General features: G+C 45.3%; 2 protein-coding genes across 3 annotated transcripts in view; both read left to right on the top strand.

The window, feature by feature from the left end:
* SNRNP40 (small nuclear ribonucleoprotein U5 subunit 40) overlaps positions 1-11835 on the top strand; it is a 29502-nt gene extending 17667 nt beyond the window's left edge. Inside the window, exons 6-10 of the mRNA XM_073233543.1 lie at positions 780-900; positions 3202-3284; positions 4263-4324; positions 10473-10576; positions 11325-11835. Of these exons, the coding sequence (XP_073089644.1) occupies positions 780-900; positions 3202-3284; positions 4263-4324; positions 10473-10576; positions 11325-11374 (420 nt within the window). The 3' untranslated portion in view covers positions 11375-11835. The remainder of the gene's footprint in view (positions 1-779; positions 901-3201; positions 3285-4262; positions 4325-10472; positions 10577-11324) is intronic.
* A 10539-nt stretch (positions 11836-22374) lies between these two features.
* The window catches only part of NKAIN1 (sodium/potassium transporting ATPase interacting 1), a 47278-nt gene continuing 45361 nt past the window's right edge, over positions 22375-24291 (top strand). The window contains exon 1 of one of the 2 annotated variants that reach the window (XM_037010320.2): positions 22375-23001. In XM_037010320.2, the coding sequence (XP_036866215.1) occupies positions 22948-23001 (54 nt within the window). In that variant the 5' untranslated portion in view covers positions 22375-22947. The remainder of the gene's footprint in view (positions 23002-24291) is intronic. The other variant, XM_037010319.2, reaches the window with a different exon arrangement.

The following is a 24291-nucleotide window of genomic DNA, read 5'->3' as shown; positions in this document are numbered from 1 at the left end:
TTTATGAGCTATAACTTAATAAACCATTTATTTTCCCTCTCTGACATTAGGTTATTTTCAGCTGAACTGTTTCTTTTACATTTCCTACCCAGGCAACAGTGAATCTACAATCTACTTCTTTTAATAAATATGCTTAGTGTATGTATACATATGTGTGTGCGTTTGTGTGTATACATATAACATTAAATGAAGATTATTAAGCATCTGTATTTTTGCAAATTACCTTGTTACATACATTTTACGTGCAATCATAAAGACTTTCAAATGACATGTTTACTTGTTTTTATATAGTTTGTTTTTAATTGCCAAGCATGATAGTTTAAGCACTTTAAATGCTAGTTTAATTCCTAATACATTTTGTTATGATTTGAAAATAACCTCAAATTCTACTTTTTTTGTTAAACTTCATCTTAATATTTGACATTCATTAATTTATATTTCTCTAGTCAAACAGTAACTTTTACTACTGTCTCAGAAAGACAAGTTTTTTCCTCTTTGACAGAAATCCTGTATTTTTTTTATTGTGTAACAACAAAACTTTATTTATGAACCCTGAAATTTGAATTTCATATTGTTTTGACATGTCAAGAAACAGAATTCTTCTTTTGATCTTTTTTTCCCCCCACCCACAGAAATCCTATATATTTGTGGTAAAATACTTGACCCAGAGCCAGATTAAGAAGGGCTACTAATTTCTTCAGGCAAGTGACTTCTCAATAACTCTATTTCTTTGTTATATCCTCAGTTTGACTGCTGGGAGCACCTTTCTGTTTTTGCAGGTCTGGGACCTGCGCCAGAACAAGCTGACCTATGCCATGAGAGGCCATGCAGATTCTGTGACTGGCCTGAGTTTAAGTTCGGAAGGCTCTTACCTCTTGTCTAATGCAATGGACAATACAGGTAACTTTGGGAAGGAAAGCTCCAGGGCCCAGCCAGTGTGGACCGTAAAGAGAGTGGGCGCTAGGAATGTGTTCTGGGATAAATGAGGGTTCAAGAAAGAATAAAGGATGGCTGCCCAGGTTTCCACTGGGGCAATTAGGAGAACACGTTGTAATAACAAAAGCTTTTAAAAATATGGGCAAGAAGCCAGGGTGATAGTCCTAGTTCTGCCGTCTAATCCCTTAGCAATCTTGCACATAGCATTTCTCCTCTTTGGGCATCAGTTTCTACACTGATAAAATAAGAGGACTTGACTTTACTTCTAAAGTCCCATATCATCTCTGGTATGCTATGGATCTAAGGCTAGATCCAAACAAACAGAGTACAAGAAACTCCTGGTGATTCGTTTATTGAGAAACATGATTGCCTGGAGATCCATCCACGGCAGTTCTCAGAGCACCAGGCTTGGATGATCAATAATCCTGTTGATTCCTCAGTTGTGCTCTTTCTGCCAATGTATCTTCTCTCCCAACTCCAAAGTATTGGTGTGCCAAGAGGTTTTCATAAAACATCTCAGCATTATGGATTTACACACTCTCTTGCCCTTCCTTTGCTTGTTCTTGAGTTTTTGGGTGAGAGGATGGCTTTACTATAGCAAAAAAAGGATCTTGACTTGTTGGATTATACGTTTAATATTGGGAAGGTTTGGAAATGACCCTCTGGTATACAAGTTCATGTACTTGTCAGGAAGAAAATGTTTCACTGACACTTTATAAAGAAAACATTGCCTAGCAAGCACTCAGTGTAGCTCAGTAAATAATTATTAAATGAATGAACATCCTTTACCTTATGACTGTATGCTCAGCTCAATAGCAGACTTTTATCCGTAGCTTCACCTTTTTATGCCTGACTTCAAGGATTGTGGTGGTTTTCACACTCAAATAAAATGACATCACTCAGGTTCCACTATAGGTCAGCTTTATTTAACAACAGATGTAGGCACTGCTTGCCAAGGATGTTTCTATCTCAACTTCAGTGGATTTACTATTGACTAATGCTAGCATTGTTCACAGTAAGGAAAGATGAGATTCCCTAAGTAGTTATTAAAATAAGAATTTCTTATTATGGCTACATAAGAAATTTATAAATTATTTTTGTTTATTGCCTCTGATCTTTTTTTTAATTGTGTATCATTTTATTATTAAGGTATCATTCATATATGCTCTTACGAAGGTTTCACATGAAAAACAATGTGGTTACTACATTCCCCCTTATTGAGTACCCCCATACCCCATTGCAGTCACTGTCCATCAGTGTAGTAAGATGCCATAGTCACTACTTGTCTTCTCTGTGCTACACTGTCTTCCCCATGATCCCTCCCACACCATGTGTACTAATCATAATACCCCTCAATCCTCTTCTTCCTCCCTCCCCACCCACCCTCACCTACCCCTCCCCTTTGGTAACCACTAGTCCCTTCTTGGAATCTGTGAGTCTGCTGCTGTTCTGTTCCTTCAGTTTTGCTTCGTTGTTAGACTCTACAAATGAGGGAAATCATTTGGTATTTGTCTTTCTCTGCCTGACTTATTTCACTGAGCATAATACCCTCTAGCTCCATCCATGTTGCTAATGGTAGGATTTGTTTATTGCCTCCAATCTTTTAAAGCCCTTTCACATGTATCATGTAACTTAAAAAAAAAAAAGGTGGTATTCTTATTTTATGGAAGAGACCAAACAGAAAGAACCTCACTAATTTACCTGATACTACCCTTATATATAGCAGAATTCAAATTAGAATCAAAATTCCTTTTTCTAATTCTTGGTACTTGGTGCTTTTCCAATATATTTAACCATGTTCAAGTTTAGACTGTCAGGTGCCTCTGTGATCAAAATTAGAAAAGATCAGTCCTGAGTTTTGTTTTTATACATTGTCACAGTAGTCAGTGGCATTTAGATGGCATATTGAATGGTAGATGTGACTATTTGGGTTGGCAGAAGAATCATTTGCAAAATGTTTAATTGATTTTGCAAAATGTCGCACCCAGCTACTTTCTGTTGCAAATCCCCAGCAATGAATGGGTTTGATGTTTCCCCTTCCTATTCTCTCAGCTTGTCTGTGCCCTTAGTCCCTATCAGTGGAACTTGAATGCATTTCATTCCTGTTAGAAAAAGAAAAAAACCTTATCAGGTCCAGTAGCAATGTACCATGTTGGACTTCATCCACCCAGGAAACAGTAGCTGCCATTGACATGATACTAACTTCAGCTGAGTTCTCAGGAGGCCTTTGGCTGATAGCTGTTTTGCTTTGTTTAAAATTTGCAGTGCGGGTCTGGGATGTTCGGCCATTTGCTCCCAAAGAGAGGTGTGTGAAGATATTTCAAGGAAATGTGCACAACTTTGAAAAAGTGAGTTCTTCATTGCAGAGGAATTTTATAGTCCATTTGATTCAAAGAAACATTTAAGATGATGCTACGGCACAATATTTACATATATCAAATTATATTGTATACCTAAAATTAATAGTGTTATATGTCAATTATATCTCCATTTTAAAAAAAGGAAGGTGGTAAGGATAGAGAGCAGTAGCTCTGCTATTTCCAATAATACTGTTCTCCATCAGAACTCTGCTTGCCATAAATAAAGCTAATAGAAGCATAGGGAGGAAGGCAATCACATACACGAATTGTGATGGGGCCTTTATGACTTCCGACTGCAACAGGACACTCCTATCCTTTAAATTTCTTGGGAACTTTGACCCTCTTGGGTCAGTGTTCCATATAGGACCCAGACCCCTTTGGCTTTTACCCTGATGCCTTCTGTCATCCTCCCAGTGACCAGCTGTTAGAGCCCTGAGAATATATCCCTCCTCTCAGTAAGCACCAGGCCCAAGTTCTGAGAGAATTTTTTCTAAACTCTAAAATTATGGGTCAGTTCTTAAAAGCAGCTTTTCCTTCAGATAATTTGTTAATGAGACTAATGTTTTTCTTTTGAGAGCCCATTCAGTTTCACTTTTTAAATCAAATCTTGTTTTTTGTTGAATTTGGTTTTTGTTTTCCTTCAAGATAAACAAATTTTTTAATGAGGATCAAGATAAATGGAGCAAAGGGAGCCTCCATATTTAGGCAGAACAAAATTTTGTTGCCAAGTCCACTCTGATTTACAATAAGTTAAGCATTTGCTATAGCTGGTTTTTATATGGTATGAAATAACAAAATATGCTGTCTTGGCCCACAGAATATAAGCTAACTGCTGGTCATATTTCTGGAGAGAATAATTAAAACTCTACTTAAGAAATGTAAAGCCTTTCAGTGATTCTATAGTTTAATACAGAGAGGTCTAGTACATTACTGTTTCATTGGATTCCTGCTTATTCATCACTATAGAATCTTCTGCGATGTTCTTGGTCACCTGATGGAAGCAAGATAGCAGCTGGCTCAGCCGACAGGTAAGGATTACTGGGCGTGAAGTAAAGAATGATGTAGCTCTGCAAGTATCTTCTCATGTTTAATACATTAAGCATGGGTACAAGCTAGAGCAGACATAGAGTTATAGCTGTACTCAGAGGTGAAGCCATGTGCAGTATGAAGGGTTTCAAGATCATGTCCAACAAGGACATTATTTCTACCCTCTTTGGATACATTTTAGACCTGGAGGATAAACGTTTCTTTGATTCTTTTGGATTCCCTTTACCATCTAAATTAAATTCAGACTCATAATCTCATTCCAGTTTCCCTCATCAGACTCTTCTGCTATGCTTCAGCTCATTCAAATACATACTGTATACTGTTCTCTCCCACTATAACCATAATGCCTCACTCACATGGAACTTTCCCTGTTCCTATATCCCTGTACCTCCAGTCTTCTCTGTCATATTCCCTCTTCTGCATTATCCAAACTCCTGTATCTCTCTAGTAATTGCTCCTATGTTATGTCTATAAACTTTTCCTGGCCCCTCCATCCCTTACCTCTCAGGCATAACTGATTAGTCTTTGCTCTTGTGTTGTTGTCAGACTTTACACATCTAATCTGCATTATTGTGTTTTATATCTTAGAGTAAGACATAGTGGGGCACCCCCTCTAAATTATTTGCTTCCACAGATGAGGGAAGGAGTCAGTCATCTCTGAACCCCAGGTAGTACTTGACCTATTCTAAGCACATAGTGATTATTACATGAATGCTTAGCTCAGTGATGTCAGATTTTACCCTGCATATCAGCTCAGCTATTGGTAATGGCTGCCTGTGTTGAGGATGACTCAGAGCTGGGTCTGAGCTCAGTGGGAAAAGTGCCATGATTGCTACATGAGGGGTGTGGCAGCATATGGGCTGGGTGTTTCCAACCCTGAGCTGCATTAAGAGACTGAGACTTTAACTGTCAACTTGAACTGGCTCAGGCATTAGGTGATTAATTAGAAAGAGGAGGAGGAGAGTTCTTCTGTCAGGTACAATTGTACTTAGTATGTCTTCCTGTTCTTGGGAGAGTCTCAGGGTGAACAGGAACATCCAGGTGCCAGGCTGTTGGGCCACAGATGTGAATGTTAGGTGTGATGAAGCCCTTTGATGGTAAGCTCTGGGGTTAACTCCTTTCGCAGATGCCTTTGCCCTTTTTAGCTTATCCCCATGGTTCTCCTCCCTTAGCGATTTTCCTGCTGCCCTCTTGCAGGGGCACAATCCTGTAAACATGAAGCCTTTCCTGGGCTAGCTTGGGCTTTCAGCACGTCCCAGGGTTTTCTTCTGTTTGGGGCCCTCACACAGCTGTAGAGAAGCCTCGCTTTGGTCTGTCACATACCTTTCTCCTTGTGAATAATGCTGAACATACCTGAAGATTGCAGAGTCTGCTTGTTTTTCCTGAAAGTTTAATGTAGGAAAAATGAACAACTATTCAGGTATTCTCTGGAGGGCGAAAGGATCTGAGTGAAACAGTGCCACATTGATGGTTTGAGTCCTGGTGGTTTAGAGAGCTGCCTTGAAGAGGGAATCCAAGGGATTTAGATTTGTCAAGTTACTAAAGAAACAGGTCCATAGCCAAAGAGGGTATCATGCTGTCTTGCCAATGGGTTTCAGCCCTGCCACCGTGTCACATGCAGAACACTAGGCGGAGCTCTTTATATCAAGTCAACAGCCATGTATTGCCCACAGGTGTGCAGTGAGCTAGTCAACCACAGCCAGGTGAGAATCCTGGCCACAGGAACTCTCATTTTATCCACACTCCACCTGTCCAGGATTCTCTCCTCTCAGTCTATGTGCCCTCAGTCCTCTGCAATGGTCCCTGTGCAAGGAAGCTCGAACATTGTTCTCCAGCCTCTCCAGCAAAAAGTCTTGCAGACACACAGGCTGGACTCGTGGCTCTCTCTCTGACCTCTGCCTCTTTGGTCTTAATGGTTGAACTGCTGCTCTGGTTTCAGCTGTTGCCATACCTCCAGTAAGATCCTATTTGGCTTCCCATCTAATTTCCTTCCATCTACTCCTGCCTGTGTTAAATCAACCCACATCTGGGTCCTGGTAACCTTCATGGGGCCCCTAAAATCCTTCTTGTGAGTAACAGGTCTTATTTCTTTCTGGGTTCTTATTGCTTCAGCTACTGTACATGTCACCTCGCACTTTGTAATTGCTGCCTCAAGACGGGCTGCACTGTCAGGAAAGACAGCTTTCCCATCTCTGATCCCGACAGAACAATTCCATCCGCCTCTAAGTCCCACAGCCACCGGCTCAGCCTGAGTATAGGGGCGGAGCATAGAGTCCTCCACGACCTGGGGGGGGGGGGGCTGCTCCTCTCCTTGGGGAATTTTCAGCTGCTAGGTCTTTATTTTCTTTACAACCACTAGGCGTGCTTTCACTACAGGAGGCACCAGTGCCTCTGGCACCATTCCTTCATCCTTCCCCAGCTCCTCCATTTCTGGGGCTGATGGCACCTTTCTCTCCACTCCCCCGAGTGCCTCCTCTGCTACAGTGCCAGCTCGGTCTTCAGAAGCTCTCTTACCTTCAGCTCAATGCTTCGCAGCTGACGTTCTCGTGCCACCTCCGCCTGTGCTTCCCTCAGGAACTCGTCCCTTTCTCTTATGGCCTCTTCCTCCTTTGGAACACCTGGCAGCACTGCCATCTCGTCTCCAATGGCACCTTGCTGCCGGCGCTCTCATGCTGCCTCCTCCCACATCAATGCCATTTCCTTCTTCAGGGAATCCACAGAAGTTTGCAGCTCACGTTCTTGTGCCCATTTCTTGGGTCTCCTCTGTAGACGTTTTTAATACTGTGAGAAGCAGCCAACCCACAGTCCCTCCTGCCTTACAGGCACTCTGTTTCTCAAAGGATCTGCTTACTATACCAAGAGCCACCCTTACTGCCTCAGCTGTCACCTCCACTTGCTGCCAGTCCTGGGGTGGGGCCCAGCCCTCTAGGAGACGAGCCAACTCAGACCACATACCCATTGGGGGACAATCCTCTGTTTCCCCATTCACAGGGGCAGCCCACTGAAGCACCCCTCCCATAAGGGCAGCCTGTCTTTTTCCTTAGTCAACAGTGAACCCTGCCGACTTTTGCCAATTGCTTGCCAACGGTTTCAGCCATGCCATCCTGTTGCGTGCAGAGCACTGGGCGGAGCTCTTTATATTAAGTCAACAGCAGTGTATTGCCCACAGGTGTGCAGTGAGCTAGTCAACCAGGGCCAGGTGAGAATCCTGGCCACAGAACTCTCATTTTATCCATATACGCTGAGTGAAGTAAGTCAAGACAGAGAAAGATAAACACCATATGATTTCACTTGCATATGTGGTATCTTTAAACAAAAACAAACTCATAATAAACACAGAATAAAATGGTGATTGCCGTAGGGAGTGGGGGTGGGGGATAGGTGAAATAGGTGAAGGGGATTTAGAGGAACAAACTTACAGTTATAAAGTAAGTAAGTCACAGGGATGAAAAATACAGCATAGGTAATATAATCAATAATACCGTAATAACTTTGGTGACTGATGGTAACCACCCTTAGCATTGTGAGCATTTCATACTGTATATAATTGTTGAACCACTATGTTGTACACCTGAAACTAACATAATACTATGTCAACCATATTCAATTTTAAAAAAGAAATGGGTCCATGTGGATAAAATGAGAGTTGCTGTGGCCAGGATTCTCACCTGGCTGTGGTTGACTAGCTCACTGCACACCTGTGGGCAATACATGGCTGTTGACTCTTATAAAGAGCTCCACCCAGTGTTCTGGGCGCGATACGGTGGCAGGGTTGCAAGGCTGTAGGAGAGCAGAGGCTGGAGTGGTGGCAGCACTGATGACAGAGGGCCAGAGGCAGAGATTGGCTTGCTGCATGCAGACTTGCTCTGAATGAATGGGATTTTAGTGATTGACCTGCCACCATAGAAGTAAAGTTGGGTATAACCCTTTCACCCCAAGAATGTTCTACTGTCATTTCTTTGGCCACATTGAATCTATAGTGAACTTGCCCGGGGCTGAAACCCATTGGCAAGACAGTCCATAACCTAAGCTATCTTGCATTCTGACAGAGTAAGATCCACTGTTTTTTACATCATTTTCAGCAGAGATTGTATCTTTTTTATGTAATTAAGCTTTTAAATGATACTTGCCTAAGCTTTTCTTCTGAGCAGTTTGTTTCTGACATTGGCCGTTTCTGCCTTTCAGTATCCTCTCTTCCTCCTTTTCTCTCCGCTGTCCCTTTAAGCCTTAATGTAGAAGCATGGCTCTGGTCTGGGGAAAGCCTGCATGTGTACCTGTTGAGGTTGGCCAAATTTCACTGACCACCTCACCAGTTAGCCCCAAGTCAGCATGCAGCTTTGTTACATGAGGAGCCTGGTTCCTGCTTACTGCTGCCATGCCAAAGTAGAGAAAGGACAAGGAACCCCCTAAATTTAGCATCTAATTGGCCACCATGGAGAGTGAGGCCTTGAAGTAAATCCTTGGAGATCTGGGGTTCTGTTGGCTTTTGTGTGCCTGGGAAATGTATCCACTGCTTTTCAGTGTGGCCTGGATTTGTCAAGTCTCCTTTCTCCACTTCCAAGTCACCTATCTCCTCATGTTTAAACTTGAGACTTTTCAACAGTCCTGTCAATAACTATAGGAAAAACTGGCTTGTCTCTGCTATGAGTGATGTAGTCTGTTAACTTCATGAGATTCTGCTTTGATTACAAATGTATCCATCCATAACAATAGCTATTATTAATTCTGTGTGCCAAGACTTTGCATACATTATCTCATTATTTCTCTCAACCAAACTGTGAGATCATTATTGTCTGCACAGTACAACTAAGGGAAGAGAAGCTCAGAGAAGTTAAGTAAATATCTAAGGTTTCTTAGCTAGCTATTATAGTTTCACTGAAACTTGAACCCAGGTCTTTTTGACTCGAGTCCATACAGTTTTTCACTATGCCACATGGCCCTTTGCTGGATTAATGAGGACAGCTATCTGTGCACAGCAAGAAAGAAGACAGTAGGGAGAACATGAGCATCAGAGCCAAGGATTCTGTAGACAGATGGGGTTTCCTGTTTCTCTTCATCTTGCTCAGAACTCTTATTTAGTTCCTATGGAACCTCGCCATTGAGAACTAAAGTGTAATTGAGAGTGTAAATCTCATTTATTTGCATTTTAAACCAAAACTGTGATGTTGCATGAGAACTAGGCATTTTACACTCAAGTACTGGTGAGTGTGCCCTTTTAGGTGTTAACTGAAAAGAACCAATATGTAAATAATTTTTATAACTTACTTGCTTGAAAACCACCAGCCCTTTAAATTTACCTACAGATTATTTTTGCATGGTCATACAAAGATAATATCTTCTTATTTTACCAGTCAACTTAAAATTACCCAAGCAAAGTTGAAGGTCAGAAGAACTTCTTTGGGGTTGGAAGGGAAAGGATGGAGACAAGGTGTTTAAGGGTGGTAAGAGAAAGGAGAATGCTGGAATACCTTAAGAGGTCTAATAGTAGTTCTGCCAAGGAGCTGCTGATGAACTGTGTCACCGTAGAAAAGTCCCTGTATCTTAATTTTCTTATCTATAAAATAATTTAGGCTAGTTGATTTCTTTTGGTCCTTTCCCATGCTAGAATTCAGTATTCTTTCTGCCTATGAATTCAGTGCAAGATTTGAGTCAAGTGTATATTTGGTCTATGTTTATATATGTTTATATCCTGTCCCTTTTCTGGGCTCTGATTTTAATACAATACTAAGAAATTCAGGTGGATCTACAACCTAGGCTCCCAGCCTGTCATAAGTTGGGTTACCTTTAAGCCATTACTGACTACATATGAGGTTAATGATAGCCTAATTATATTTGATGTTCTTTGAAGACAATTTCTGTGTGGCATATGTAGGAAAGACTGTCTTTCTTCATGTTCTTTCTTATTTCAGAAGCTTGTGTTTAGAAATGCCAGTAATGCTTATATTTTTAGCTATTCCTGTTTCTCGGGCAGGGTTTATGCCTTAATTCAAAGTCTGTATTTCTAGTTCCTAACAGTTCAGTATAGCGTGAATAAATAAATTGTTGTTTCCATTTCCCTTGAAAAGCCATGCCTCTACCCTCCCCTCTGCTCCAGGAGGCCTTAGCCTTGCTCTTCATGATACTTTACAGGTTTGTGTATGTGTGGGATACCACAAGCAGGAGGATTTTGTATAAGCTGCCTGGACATGCTGGCTCCATCAATGAAGTGGCTTTCCACCCTGACGAGCCCATCAGTAAGTCTGTCTTGACTATGGGGAAGGGGAAGCTGTGGGAATCTTCCTAAAAGGGCCCTGAGATGCAGAGGTGGACATCTGTGTTATGCAAATTTCCATACAAGCAGTCTTTATGGACATCATTGACAGCCTCACCTAAGTGAGGCACCTAATGAGTGACAGCCTCATTCTAAGTGGTGAGGGTAAGAGCAATGTTCCATTTTCTTCTCAAGCTCAGAGGGAGATTGGTCAGTCTATTTCTAGTTTTTCTGAATTTACTTGCTTCAAGTCTATGCTTCATTGATATATATGGATAAAAGATTGATTTTCTTAATATTCAGTTATATATTGTGACTTACGTTTTATTGGCTAGCTAATTAAATAATGGGCCTTGAATTTAAGGTGAACAGGTAACTTTCTTGCAGGCTAAGTGTAACAAGCAGAAGCACATTTACATTGTGACTGGTACAGATGATTCTCCTCTAGAATAACTGAGAAAGTCCTTTTCTTAGGGCTGACTGACGAGGAACATCAGGATTTAGGCCCTGATAATGTTATTCCCCACAGCACAGTTCACCCCTGTGGCTTTGAGAGGACTTGGACTGAGAAGCCAGGCTTCCTGTGAATGGTGTTTAGAAGGAGGGGAATTTAAGCTAAATCCAATTGTTCTTTTATACCAAAATTGGCTCTTGACACAAGAGCCCTTGAGCACCAAGTCTCCTTGAGCCTTCGTTATTTCCAGTTATCTTCTCTGTTCTTTTCCCCTCAGTTCTCTCGGCATCCAGTGACAAGAGACTCTATATGGGGGAGATTCAGTGAAGATACAGGATGGAAGACTGCAAGGCTACTTGACCTTGAGACCTCAGTCTGCATACATAGCATCAAATGATGCCCAGGCCAGCATCCTACCTTCAGATTAAGATCATTACTAGCAAGAAACCAGGCCGAGGTGACTCTATTCCAACAACCACTTGTTTCCCATTCCACCAGGATGATTAAGGCAAGCTTGCAGTGACCTCTAAAAACCACCTGCCAGATTTCAGGAACTGTTTGGGGAGTTTTTCCTCCTTTTTTAAAAAAAATAGGGTTTCTTCAAGGGGACAAACATTGGTTGGTTTATATTGTCCTGTTTTCTAATGCAGGCTGAAGATAGGGAATGTTACTGAAATTTGTTTGTTGGGGATCATTTTTTTTAATTCAATAACTGGCTTATATGATATTTTCTTTGTGTTTCTCTGAGTTTTTTGTATTAAAAACCAAATAGATGCATTTTTATAAGACCCATGTGGATTGGATTTATTGCTGTCCTTTTTTTAGTCTTGATGGGTGTAAATCTGAGCAGGGCATGATGTGACCATGGGATAAAATCTATTTAAACTCCTAACATCTGTTTACTGGGCTATTCTGGGGGCTCCCCCCGCCCTTTTCTTAGCTTTTAGGCTTACTTGCTTTCATGAAAATGACAGAATAATTATCAGTAACAAATACTTCTCTTCTGTACCAAATGATTTCACTCATATATGGAGTAAAAGAACAAAGGAAAACTGAAGGAACAAAACAGCAGAATCACAGAACCCAAGAATGGACTAATAGTTACCGAAGGGAAAGGGACTGGGGAGGATGGGTGGGAAGGGAGGGATAAGGGCAGGAAAAAGAAAGAGGGCATTACGATTAGCATGTATAGTGTGTGGGGGGCACGGGGAGGGCTGTGCAACACAGAGAAGACAAGTAGTGATTTTACAGCATCTTACTATGCAGATGGACAGTGACTGTGAAGGGGTATGTAGGGGGGACTTGGTGAAGGGGGGAGCCTAGTAAACATGATGTTCTTCATGTAATTGTAGATTAATGATACCAAAATTAAAAAAAAGAATGTTAAAAAAAAAATACTTCTCTTCTGCTAGGAGCATAGCAGCCAAGAGGTGATAAATAAGGTATAAAGAACCTGGTAGCTGTGTACTTTTACGTGATCTTTATGAGCAGAATCTGTGTCTACTCTGCCCCCTGCCCAGAGCACTTTGCTAAGCATAGTCCCTACACTGTCCCTAATGTGAGCAGAGTTGGTGCAGTCTTAGCAGGTAGAAATGACAGTGGCTATAATGCTGCATGAAAAACTCAAAAGGAGTATGAGAAAGTTTGGTGTAACTGGGTCGTGACATTGTCTAGGACTTTTTATCATTCTGCTTGTCTTTCTCACCTAAACTGACAGGGTGTCTTGCCAATGGGTTTCAGCCCCAGGCAAGTTCACTATGGATTCAGTGTGACCAAAGAAATGACAGTAGAACGTTCTTGGGGTGAAAGGGTTATACCCAACTTTATTCCCATGGCAGCAGGTCAATCACTAGACTCCCATCCACTCACAGTGAGCCATTCTGCATGCAGCAAGCCATTCTCTGCCTCTGAGGCTCTCTACCCACGCACCCGTCTCAGTCTCTGGCCTCAGCACTGCCACCACTCCAGCCTCTGCTCTCCCACAGCCTTGCAGTCATGCCACTCTGTCACCCAGGGCACTGGGCAGGGCTCTCTATATAGAGTCAATAATGACGTATTGCCCACATGTGTGTAGTGAGCTAGCCAACCAGGGCCAGGTGAGAATCCTGGCCACAGGAACCTTCACTTTTTCCACACAGGGACATTAAGAAATGTACTTGATCCTAGAGGCTGAGCTTTCCTGCAGTGTTTTCCATAGAACACTGTTTCCCAGGCATGTCAGTATGTTGGGGCATGAAGATCTCTTGCTCAAGTAAAATTGAGAAGGACTGGGTTAAATAACAGGTCTCTTCCCTGCAGGACTGTTGAGAGCCTTCAATATATGAAGTATAATGGGATCTTCAAAGGGAATGGGTGACTCAGGCCTGATGAAAGAGTGATTTCAGGCCTGAGCTATAATACACATGGTTATACATGCCTTTAACAAGGAGAAATTTGGCCAAAGATGGTTTGCAAGCTGTCTTATGCCTCTAGTACTATCACAGGTTCCTCTCTAATCCTTTTTAAACACCAGGTCCACATACCTTGGAATTAGTCCAGTTCCCCCCTCCACCCTCATTGCTGCTTGGGCTAAAACGAGGCTTGACCCTTGACACTGCACTTTTTAAGCCTACCAGTCCCTTGAGAAGTTGGCAAGACTGGGAAGAGCCAAGACTGGGGACTGCAAGGGCTTTCCCCTAACCTCAGCCTCTTCACTCCCAGGTGCCTTCTTCAAAGCCTGGATAGAAGCCATTAGGAGGAAATAGCAGCACCACTTAGAATTTGAAAGGGCCTAGAGACCCTAGCCTGGGGGAAAAGATTTGAGTATAAAACATCCCCAGAGGGTGCAAATTGTATTCTCACTTTGGGAGAGAGAGAGTGCTCCCGAATGAGTATGGCATCTCTGGTTTTCAGTTAATTTCCCCTTACAACTTCCACTGTCTCTAGCACTTAATGCTGTTGGCGCTTAAAGAGTCAGACCTTTTGTCAGCTGGGTGGTTGAGTTGTGGGCTGAGTTGTCAGGGAGGTGGATTTGGACAGGTCAGGACTCTCATCAGAGTTGCTTCTTCACAGCAAAACTGCTTATTTTTTTCTTACTGATCAACCCAGTCTGTTGCTTGTTACATCTCAAGGTGGGTGGACGGGAAATTGAGGTAGGGGAAAGGGAGAGCGCCGAGCAGGTTGGGGCTGCAGGCAGTTGAGCCTTAGGGAAAGACTGTCAGGCCATTTGAGTTAGGACATAATTGTTCCTTCCAAGAGACCTCAGGGCTTGACAGCTGTCCCAGGGCAGAGGGAAGGGCCAGACTTAAAAGACAGACACCATTTCTGCAGGACCAAATGAAGTCAGTTCTGAGCTCACTTGTACACCAGACCCCATAATGATCCTTCTCTGAGAAAGCCCTGGGTGGGCATCCACCATCTGTGCCCCAAGTACTCGTCTTCCTAGGTTTCAACTTCTTTTCCTCACTTGCCTCTGCAACCCACCTAGGCTCTTAGATTTTTCTGTAACTTACACTCTCTAGAGCAGTAGTTCTCAGCTGGGCAGTTGTGCTGCCCAAGGAACATTAGACAACATCTGGACGCATTTCTTGTCAAACCGGGAAAGATTCTATGCACATCTAGTCGGTAGGCGCCAGAGATGCTCAAAGAATTATGTGCTCCAAAATGTCATTAGTGATGTTATTGAGAAACCCTGCTCTAGAGCAGGGACTCACAAAGTGTGGTCTCCGGAACAGCAGCACCTGAGAACATGCTGGAAGTGCAGTTTCTAGAGCCCCACCTGAGACCTACTGAATCAGAAACTTTGGAGGAGGGTGTTGGGCAGTGTTTTAACGAGTCCTCCAAGTGATTCTGATGCAAGTTGTAGAACCACTGCGCTACAGGCTCAGAAAGTTGTAATCTTCCCCCTCCCACCCACCCATAGAGGCTTCATTAGTAGTAATCCTTAAGTATTTAGCTGTTCTTTTTAGCTTAGTGCTGTACATGCATTATCTCACTTCATTGCCACATGTGGGCAACAAGCTCAAAGAGGAGAAGTAACACCCAAGATGGACCAGCTAGTAAGTGGCAAATCCAGAATGTAAACCCAGCTAGAGCACTTACCCCATCACCACAAGCTAGGCCTTAGTCGCTGTTAACCTTGAATGCACATTAGAATCACCAGGGGAGCCTTTAAACTCCAGATAGATCATACCCCTGACCAATTAAATCTGAATCTCTGGGGTGAGCATCAGTGTTTTTTAAAGCTTCCTTAGGTGATTGTAATTTGAAATCAAGGTCAAGGACACTAGTAGTATTGGCCATGGCTGTAGCCTACCTAGGACGGCAGCGTAAAGCCAAGATGATTTCACCTCCCATCGCTTGGCTCTCAGGGAAACCACTGCTCTGACATATGGTCTGTGTGAGAGTCAGAACACTTCACCCAAAGCCCATGGATGAGTTAAAACTTAGGAGCTTGGCCAAAGAGCAGACATTGATTCACTGTAGTCATTTTTGCCTGTGACTCTGGGGCTTTGTATAGAAAAAAGATCTCTGATTCCTTCAAAGCCCCAAGTATAGCATCCAGAGGTGTGCTGGAGCTAGAAAGGATCTTACAGGTACATCTAGTCTAGCCTCATTTTGCATGAGGGAAACCTGAGAAGAGAGAGAGTTTCCCAAAGGTCACATGCATATTAAGTTCGTGGTTTTGTTCACTCATGAAGTATTTATTCAATACCCCTCAGTGGCAGGCCCTGTGCTGGACTCTGAGAATACAGAAATGACTGAGTCATAGCCTCTTTGGGAGCTCACAGGGTAGAATGGTAGAGAGAGAAATAAAAATCATTGACCTCTCACTTTTCCTCACAAGTGTCTTCAGTGGTAGAGAAGTAGGAACTGGGGCAGGAGGGACTGCTGAAATTAATATATTTGAGATCTTACCTTGGATCTATAAAGTATATGGTATCCCCCTTCTCAACTTTTCATTTTTAAACTTTCAAACCTAAAAATGGAAAGATTAACATAGTGAATATCTATATATATGTCAACCTAGATTCAGTAATTCAGTAATCTCACTGTGTCACGCACTGCATGCACACACACACACGTACAACTTAATGACTATTGAAAGTAAGATGCAGACATCATAATTCTTGACTCACAAATATTCCTACACACTACAGCAGGCATCTCCCAAGAACATTCTCTTTCATAACAGTATCATTACCACACCTAAGAAAATTAACAGCAGTTTCATAATACTGTCTGATGATCATATTAAATTTCTCCAACATGAAAAATATCTTTTATAGCTATTTTTTCAATCTGGAGTCAATCATTAAGTTTCATGCATTTAACTATTCCATTTCTCTAGGGCCTCTTAATCTAGAATATCCCTCCCCTTTTTTCCCAGTGAAATTGACTATTTAGATGTATGTGGTTTTGTGTGCTGCTCCATAATATAGCTGTGCTTGTTTTACATTAATAAACATTCTAAATGACTGAGCACCATGTAAAATGGACACTCCAGGAAGATGTACCACATTTATCTGTGCTTTGTGTCATCACATGTACGTGTCTGAGAAACAGATACAAGTAAGCAATTCAAATACAGTGTAATACATTCTATCAGAGGCATACCTACAAACTGAGAGGCAGTGCCTAAGAAGGAGTGCCTGAATAAATGACACTTAAATTGAATTTTAAAGGTGGATTGGAAACGGGAGAGAGAGAGGGAGCTGGGAGTGTGGGTAAATACAGTCTAGGTAGTAGAAAAAATACAGACAACAGCACAGATCACCAAATCTGGTGTGTTCTAAAATGGTACACAGAACGTGGTGGTAACAGCATGTTGAGGGAGCTAAGGACAGATGAGTAGAATGTTGGAAAGTGTTGGAGCCAGATTGCAAAGGGTCTCGAAAGCCAAGTAGGCAGTTTTGGTGTTTGTTCTGTGGAAAGACTTCCAGCAGAGGCTTCTCGGTACTCCGCACAGGAGGTCCGTCACACCTGAGGATGCTTTCAGCTCTGGGTACCTTCCCAGGTCATTGTGGGGAACAGTTGTGGGAACTATGGGAGATAGATGAGATCACTGTCCTCAAATATCAAAAGCCATTCTTGGAAAAGAGAAAACTCTTATTCTGGGAGGCCTCAAAGTACAGAATCAATATAAAGTGGATCATAAGAAGACGAATTTTACCCTCTAAAAAAACAGCTGAATCCGAGCTGTCCATGGATAGAATGGTAGTTACTCCACTCCGGAGCTGTATAAGCAGAAGCTGGGTGACTGTCTGACAGGATGCCTTGTTTATCGATTTAGAGGGTTGGAGCTGCTTACCAGAATCCCTGGAGAGTATAAAGAACACTCATGACCAGGTCCCACCTCCAGAGATTTCCTTGAGTTGGGCTGATGTGGGGCCTTGATTCAGATGCCAGTGGCTGTACACTGACATTGAGAGCCATTCCATTAAAGGACCTCTAGGGTCTTTTCCAGCTCTACTGTTCTATGATTTTAGATGCTGTTTTCCTCAAACTATAAGATGGTAATTTTAGGATTTAATGAATTGTTTGCTGTGAAAGGTCACCTGGGTGAGGGCTTATGGAAAATGATAGGTGGGGGGAGCCAGCAGGAGCTTGAGAATCCTATTTGGGCACTCGGGATCCACTAGAGGGGAGAGACCTGAGCTAATCCCATTGTCTTCCTATCCCCAGGTGGCCCTTGGACAAGCCCAGTGCAGCATAATGAAGGCCTGGCAAACTTTGGGGCCAGTTGGAGAGGGCCTCTTTCCATCTTTCAAGGTTCCCAGCTCCACCGGCCTTAGGGCAGTCTTTAACTGAAAGCGTGTGCAGCCACTGAGGGCTAATGGAAAGAGACATTTATCTTGGCTGTCAGCAGATTCTGTGCTAGGGATTCTGGACCCCACAGCCCCAGACAAGGAGAGTAAACTTTATACCTGCCTTAATAGCTGTGTAGGGTTCCCTGATCTGGACCCTGCCCATTCATATACACCCTCTTCTATCCTCTTCCTTCTTTTTGCAACCATTCCTTCTTATCCAAGCTTTTTTTCCCTTTTAAGATTTGCTCTCAACTGAGATCTTGAAGGAGGTTGGCTGCAGAGAGGTGGAGGGGTAAGGAGGCAGTAGGAAGTAAAAAGTATATGCAGGAATTAAAGAAAAAAGGGGCCTTGGCTCCTGAAATACACCTTGCTCTTAGACACTTCCGTGTCTGCTCTTCCTCTGTCTGGGAAACTGTATTTCAGTCAGCATCATCTTTTCTCTGAAGTTTTCCACAGCTCCCAATCCAACCATAGTTTACCACTCTTTCTGCTATTTTGTATCTGTACATCATAGACACTATGCCATTCTGTGTGCACTAGTAACTATGTTTACACGTTCTGCCTCTCCCACAGGCACAAAAGCTACAAACTCAGATGCCATCAGAGGACAGAGAGGAAAGGCGAAGGAGTAAAGCTGCTGGGTTTAAAGCAATAAGCAGTTAATGTGCTGTGTGACTTCACAGAACTCACTCAGCCTCTCTGCCCTTCATGTTCTCCCTTTCTTTGTATCTACCCTCTTCAAAAAAAGCACCTTGAAGATCATTTAGGCCAGGGATTTTTCTGCATTGTTCCTGGGAGGCGTTGGATTGAGGTGCTGATTTGGAAGCCTTCAGAGGCAGAGAGCAGGTTGCCAGTCCTCTTTCCCTGGCACAGCCAGAGCAGTTGTACTTTTCACTGTTTTGGAAATACATGATTTATTTTGAAGAAAAGGGCCTGCTGCTAAAAAAAGAAAATCTCGAAAGCCATAAGGAATGGAATAGAAGTGGTACAGGTAAAGTAGTTCTGTCTGGACTCAAATCCTGATTCTGCCATTTCCTTGTTTGACCCTGGGCATGTGGTCTAACCTCTCTGAGCCTCAGTTTCCTCATCTAGAAAAAGGGGATGATGATAATAGAGCCTACCTCAAAGGTTTGCTGTGAGGTTTAATGAGGTAATGCACAGGAATTACTCAGAACAGTGCCTGGCATAGAATGCTTACAAGGTGTTAGCTATTGTGGTATACAAAAATATATTTGGTCTTTGTCCCCGTTCTTGGCACAGAACTCCTAAAACTTAAAATTTCCTCAGTGACAGGATTGTCTTTGTTATTGTTAATGTCTTTATTGTTATTCCTAAGACCCTCTCTTCATCATATCTAAGTTTATTTTAATGAGGTGACTTAGGATGGGACCCCTAGATAAACTCAAGATAGGGCTGCTCACCAAGTGATTGGAGAGTGGAAACTTTCAGCCCCTCCCAGTGACCTCCGGGAAGTGGGGGCTTGGAGAATGAGGTGTATGAACATTCATGAGCAATGACATCCAGAGCAGCTTCTGGGTTGGTGAGCCTGCTGGGAGAGTGGCACACCTCAGCTCCACAGGGACAAGTGCCTGGGACCCTTCCAGACTTCACCCTGTGCACATCTGCATCTAGCTGTTCATCTGTATCCATTAGAATAAACCAGTTAAGGTAAGTAAAGTACCTTCCTGATTTCTGTGAGCTGTTCACAGGCACAGTATGGAACCTGAGCACATTCAGTCCTCCAACTTAGAAGGAGAAAGAAAGGTTAACATTTCAGCTATCTTTGAATGAACTTTCTCAGAAGTTTCAGTGTTTTAACTCACAGAGGAACTAAGGGAGAAGATTCAGACATTGTGACTAGCCTTTAGGTTTAGGGCAAGGGAGGAACTTATTAACATCCCATAAATCTCATCACTTCAGCAGCTCCTATGCCTCTCTTTAGGGCTGACCATGATTCTGCCTTCTCACTCAGGAAGCATGGGTATGTTCTGAATCATCTCTGTCCTTTATTACTAAACCCTGCTTCATTTTCCCCACAATATTTTCCGAGTTGAGAAGTTAGTCATCCTTCATGTCAACTACTACAAGCCCCTCCTGATGTCATCCCTAGCTTCCTAACCCCCCCAACAACTTCTTGCCAAAGATGTTTCTGTTCATACAATTAGATTGCCTTCCCCCTGAGAACCCTGGACTTCAGGTAGTAAAGAGGGCACAGGTACACTGGGGCCCAAGGCTGGGAAGAGCATTCATATTCGACACATATTTGCTGACTCCACACGATCCAAGCCTGTGGGTTAGAGATAATTTAGGATACACTGTCCTCATAAAGCTCATAGTCTATTGGGGGAAACAAAAATCAGACAAGTATAGTAAATCCCAGTAAAAGCTGTAATGGAGGCAGCACAGACCACAGGTAAGCCCAAAGGAGGGGCACCTCCATCCCCTCTCCTCCAGGAGTTCTCCAGGCTGAGAATTTGGATGGGAGATGTGTTCTAGGCAGAACAACATGTGCAAAGCATGGAAGTGAGAGATGGTATAGTGTGTGCATGGCATCATCGGGGCAAGACTTGGACTAGGTGGAATGACCCAGGGGCAGAAGCTAGTTCTGCTGAGGCCAGACTTAAGAGCGAGTCAGCCAGGCCTGCAACAGGCATGATGTAATACACCGAGAGCCTGGCAAGGGCTGGTCACAGCCCCAGCGGAAGCCACTGTTACAAGGATTAAATGAGATCTTGTATGTCAAGTGCCTGGCTCAGAGTAAGCTCTCAATAAATGGTAACATTGTTATTATTATTGAATTGCATTATTAGCATCCCAGAGGGAACTGGCAGAGACTACCTAGAAGAGGATGTGTTAGAGAGCTGTTACATCTGGGCTGGGCCTTTGTGGAGCTGGTCTTACTCTTCTGCAGCAAATGGACTCTTCAGAGAATCTGATGAAAGCTGTGAACTCTCTCCCCAGAAAAAGGCACATCTGCTCACATGAAGCTTTGCATATTATTTCAAGGACTTCACAGACTCCTGGAAGCCTATCTAGTCATGGAACCTGGTTGGACACAGCTGTTACTCACCAAATATGGCTGAGAAAAGTTCCCACTGCCATATCAGCTTATTATTCCAGGTGAAAACCTCAGCACATGTAGTTTCAACTCTATGAATATCCTGTGTATTATGAAATACCAAGTGGCATGCTGCGGAATGGGAGGAAGGAGGGAGACCATCGGAGAGACCACTTTAGTAGTCCAAGAAGATGGCTCACTTCAGAGGCACATAACCCCTGCAGTCCTTCAGGGCCCTCCCTGTGCTTGGTGTAATGCTGCAATCTGTCGTCATGCTTAATTTTTTTAAGAGGGAGACTTTAATTTGCACTTTGCACTAGACCCCACAAATTATGTAGCCAGTCCTTGAAGAAGATAATAAGACATTTTAATGCTTACTATTGTAGGCAGTACATGAGTGGCAGTGCTGGGACTAGAACCCAGGCTATTTGGGTCCAGAACTATGGTTCTTAATCTATGTCATACCACCTTCTGGGGCAAGAGGGCTAGTGAGAGTGAAGAGGAAGGGAAAGAATAAGAAACATTCTGTTCCTTCCGTCAGAGCACTGCTTTCCACTGCTCTGCCTCTCCCTCCCTCCTATTGTCTTCCCATTATCAACAGCACTTCCTTCAGGAGGGCTTTCCTGGTCTCCAAGCCTGAATTATGCCCCCTTATTCTCTTGTATCCTTTATTATCCTTTAAGGCACTTAGAATTTGTCATTATGTATTCATTTCTATGTTTTCTTGTTTTAATGACTCCCTCACTAGACTGTTCTCTCAGTGCGTACAGAGACTGGTTCATCCCCTTATCTCCAGCAGAGAGCTTGGCACATGGTAGGTAGTTCATAGGTGTTAGCTGGCAGGTACAGTTCACAGACTACTGACAGGTCAGATGGGTTAGAGAAGCCCAGGGATGATGCAGGTTTTTCCACCTGTATGATGTTAATCACCAGGATGACTATAAGGATTTAGGAGTGGGGCAGGGATGATTAAATGGGTTTGGGATGTGTTTTGAAGTTTGAGTGCTTTTCAGGAGAATCTTGAAGAAGACAGTCTTCTGCCTTCTGCCTCTCAACACACTGGGTTAGGGGCTGGCCACAGCCCCTGGGCAGCCCTCTGCTGTCGTGCAACTCACCCCTGCCTGATCCCTGGACTGGGAAGCTCTATGTGTTATGGAGCAATGCTGCAGGGCTCATCCCAGGGCCCCCAAGGATGCGTATGCAGTCAGGACTCAATGAAAACCGGTGAAAGGAAAGAGGCAAGAAATGTGGCCAAGCAAGTCAGAAGGGAGCCGGGATGAGGCGCAGATCTGGGAATTGGAGTGGAAACAGAGGGCCAATGTTGGCACCCCCTGGGCCCTAGAGACGGCGAGCAGGGGCGCGCTCTGGGAACCTCAGGGGGCCAGACACAGGGCTAAAGGCTTTCGTACTCCTACTTTGTTAAGAGAACTGAGGCCCAGAGAGGTGACGTGATTTGCCCAAGGTCACACAGTGAGTGAGCAGAGACGCAGAGGTTTGACCCAGGGCTGTCAGCCTCCGAGCCTGAGCCCTTCCCTCTTCTGCCCCTTCCTCGCCCCCGACTCGCACCTCCCTACCCCGGCCCCCTCCCCGCTGCTCCCGCGGCCGCCCCGCCCCACCCATCCTCCCTTTCCTCCCTCCCTCCCTCCCTGTGGCCGCGGCGGAGCCACGTGGTGGGCCGGGAAGCCGCGGCCGCCTCTGAGCGCCCAGGCGGCTGCCCCAGCTGGGCAGTGCTGCTCTGCGCTGCGCCGCGCTCGGTGCCTGCGCTCCCCGCTCCGCGCTCCCCGCCAGCTGCCCCGGGGCAGGAGGCGCGCCTGGCCGGCCAGACAAAGGAGGCGCGGCAGAGCCAGCGCGCGGGCGGACAGACCATGGACTCTGAGCGCGAGCGGCCGGCCCCTGCGCTGAGGAACCCGCGCTCCCGGGCCCGGCCCTAGGTGCCCGGCCCGCCGCCCCGGGCGCCCAGCGAGGAGGACGCAGAGCCCGCCCGGCGCGGAGGCGGCGGCGGCCGCCGAGCCAGAGGGGCGCCGCGGTGGGCGGCCCGCGCGGCCCCCGGAGCCATGGGCAAGTGCAGCGGACGCTGCACGCTTGTCGCCTTCTGCTGCCTGCAGCTGGTGAGCGCCGGGCGGCCGGGGCAGGGTGGGGCGCGGCGGGGCGGGGTCCCGGGGCGTGCGGGTGGGGTTCTGTGCCTGGTGCTAGTGCCCGGCCGGGGGGTAGTCTGGAGTCACGGAGCGGACGGGCGGAGCCCGCGCCCGCTGGCCGGGCTGTCTCTTTGTGTGCGCTTCTCGCTGGCGCTCCCGGTCCCCGAGCGCGTCCTGTGCGCGAGTCCCCGGCCCGCCCCGCGCTTGGGTTCCACGCGTCTGGCCCGCTCCGTGTGAGTGGCCTGCTGTGGGACTGTGGCTCTCAGGGGCTGGGGGTGTGTCCGAGGCCCCTCAGTGGGTCCGCTGAGGTCCCGCCGTGTGCTTGCCTCCCGATGGTTCGCGCGCATGGGTCTCCCGTCCTCAGGGTCTCTGCCGGTGTGAGGGCTTCTCACGAAGTCTCTGCTCCTCTGTGTCTCCCCGGGTTTTTCCTTGGGTATCTCCAGATCTCTGACCATTTCTGGTCCATGCTTATCTGCGTGTGCTGGGATCTTAGAGTCCAAGAATCGTTCACTCCTCCTTTGTGCTGGTGCTGCCTCCCTTTACCCTCCTGACTGGGCAGGCCTGGGACTGGAGGTCCACCTCCCTGGAGAGGGTCACAAGGAGCTGCCAGGTTCTGGGCCATTCTGACCAGCTAGGCACTGATTCCCCCCTCCCTGCCTAGGCTGTGGTTACTGCGGCCACAGGCGCTGCATCCCGTTATCAGTTCCACCCGAGCAGGGGTGGGGACAGGCAGACCAGTTCCTCTGCCTGTGCCAGCACCAGTGAGGGTGGGTACACTGGGTGCCCTGGGGGGATGGGAGCATCTGGGACACTATGCCTAACCCCAGCTTAGGGAACCCAGCTTCTTGTCCCAGGGAGGCTAGGAGGAAATGTAGGGGCTGAGGAGGACCAGCTCTGCCCTTCAGGCCCTGGCAGGCAAATTTGGAAGGTGCTTAAGGAGAGACCAAGGTCTCCTACTTACTCTAAAGCTGAAGCCCAACACCCAAAGGTTTTTGAAGCTGTGTTGCTCCTCCGGACAAAGACCCATGGGGGCCTCCTCGGGCAGAACTCAGGTCTGAGTGGGAGTTGGGGGAGCTTGAGCCTCGCTTCAGCCTGACTCCATGGCCCGGTCCCCACTTGTGCTCCCCCACCCCCAGGTGCATACAGTAATGCAGAGTGAAGCTCTGGGTCTGCATGGGCAACCCCATCATTCATCTTGTTTCTCTCCTCTTGGGGACATCAGCTCCAAACTTGCTCTCTCCGCGCCTGCCCTCTTGGGAAGTG

This window comes from Manis javanica, chromosome 4 (genome assembly GCF_040802235.1).
Source record: "Manis javanica isolate MJ-LG chromosome 4, MJ_LKY, whole genome shotgun sequence".
Taxonomy (NCBI): Eukaryota; Metazoa; Chordata; class Mammalia; order Pholidota; family Manidae; genus Manis; species Manis javanica.
Note: the sequence above shows the minus strand (reverse complement) of the source record. Positions and strands in the feature narration are given on the sequence as shown.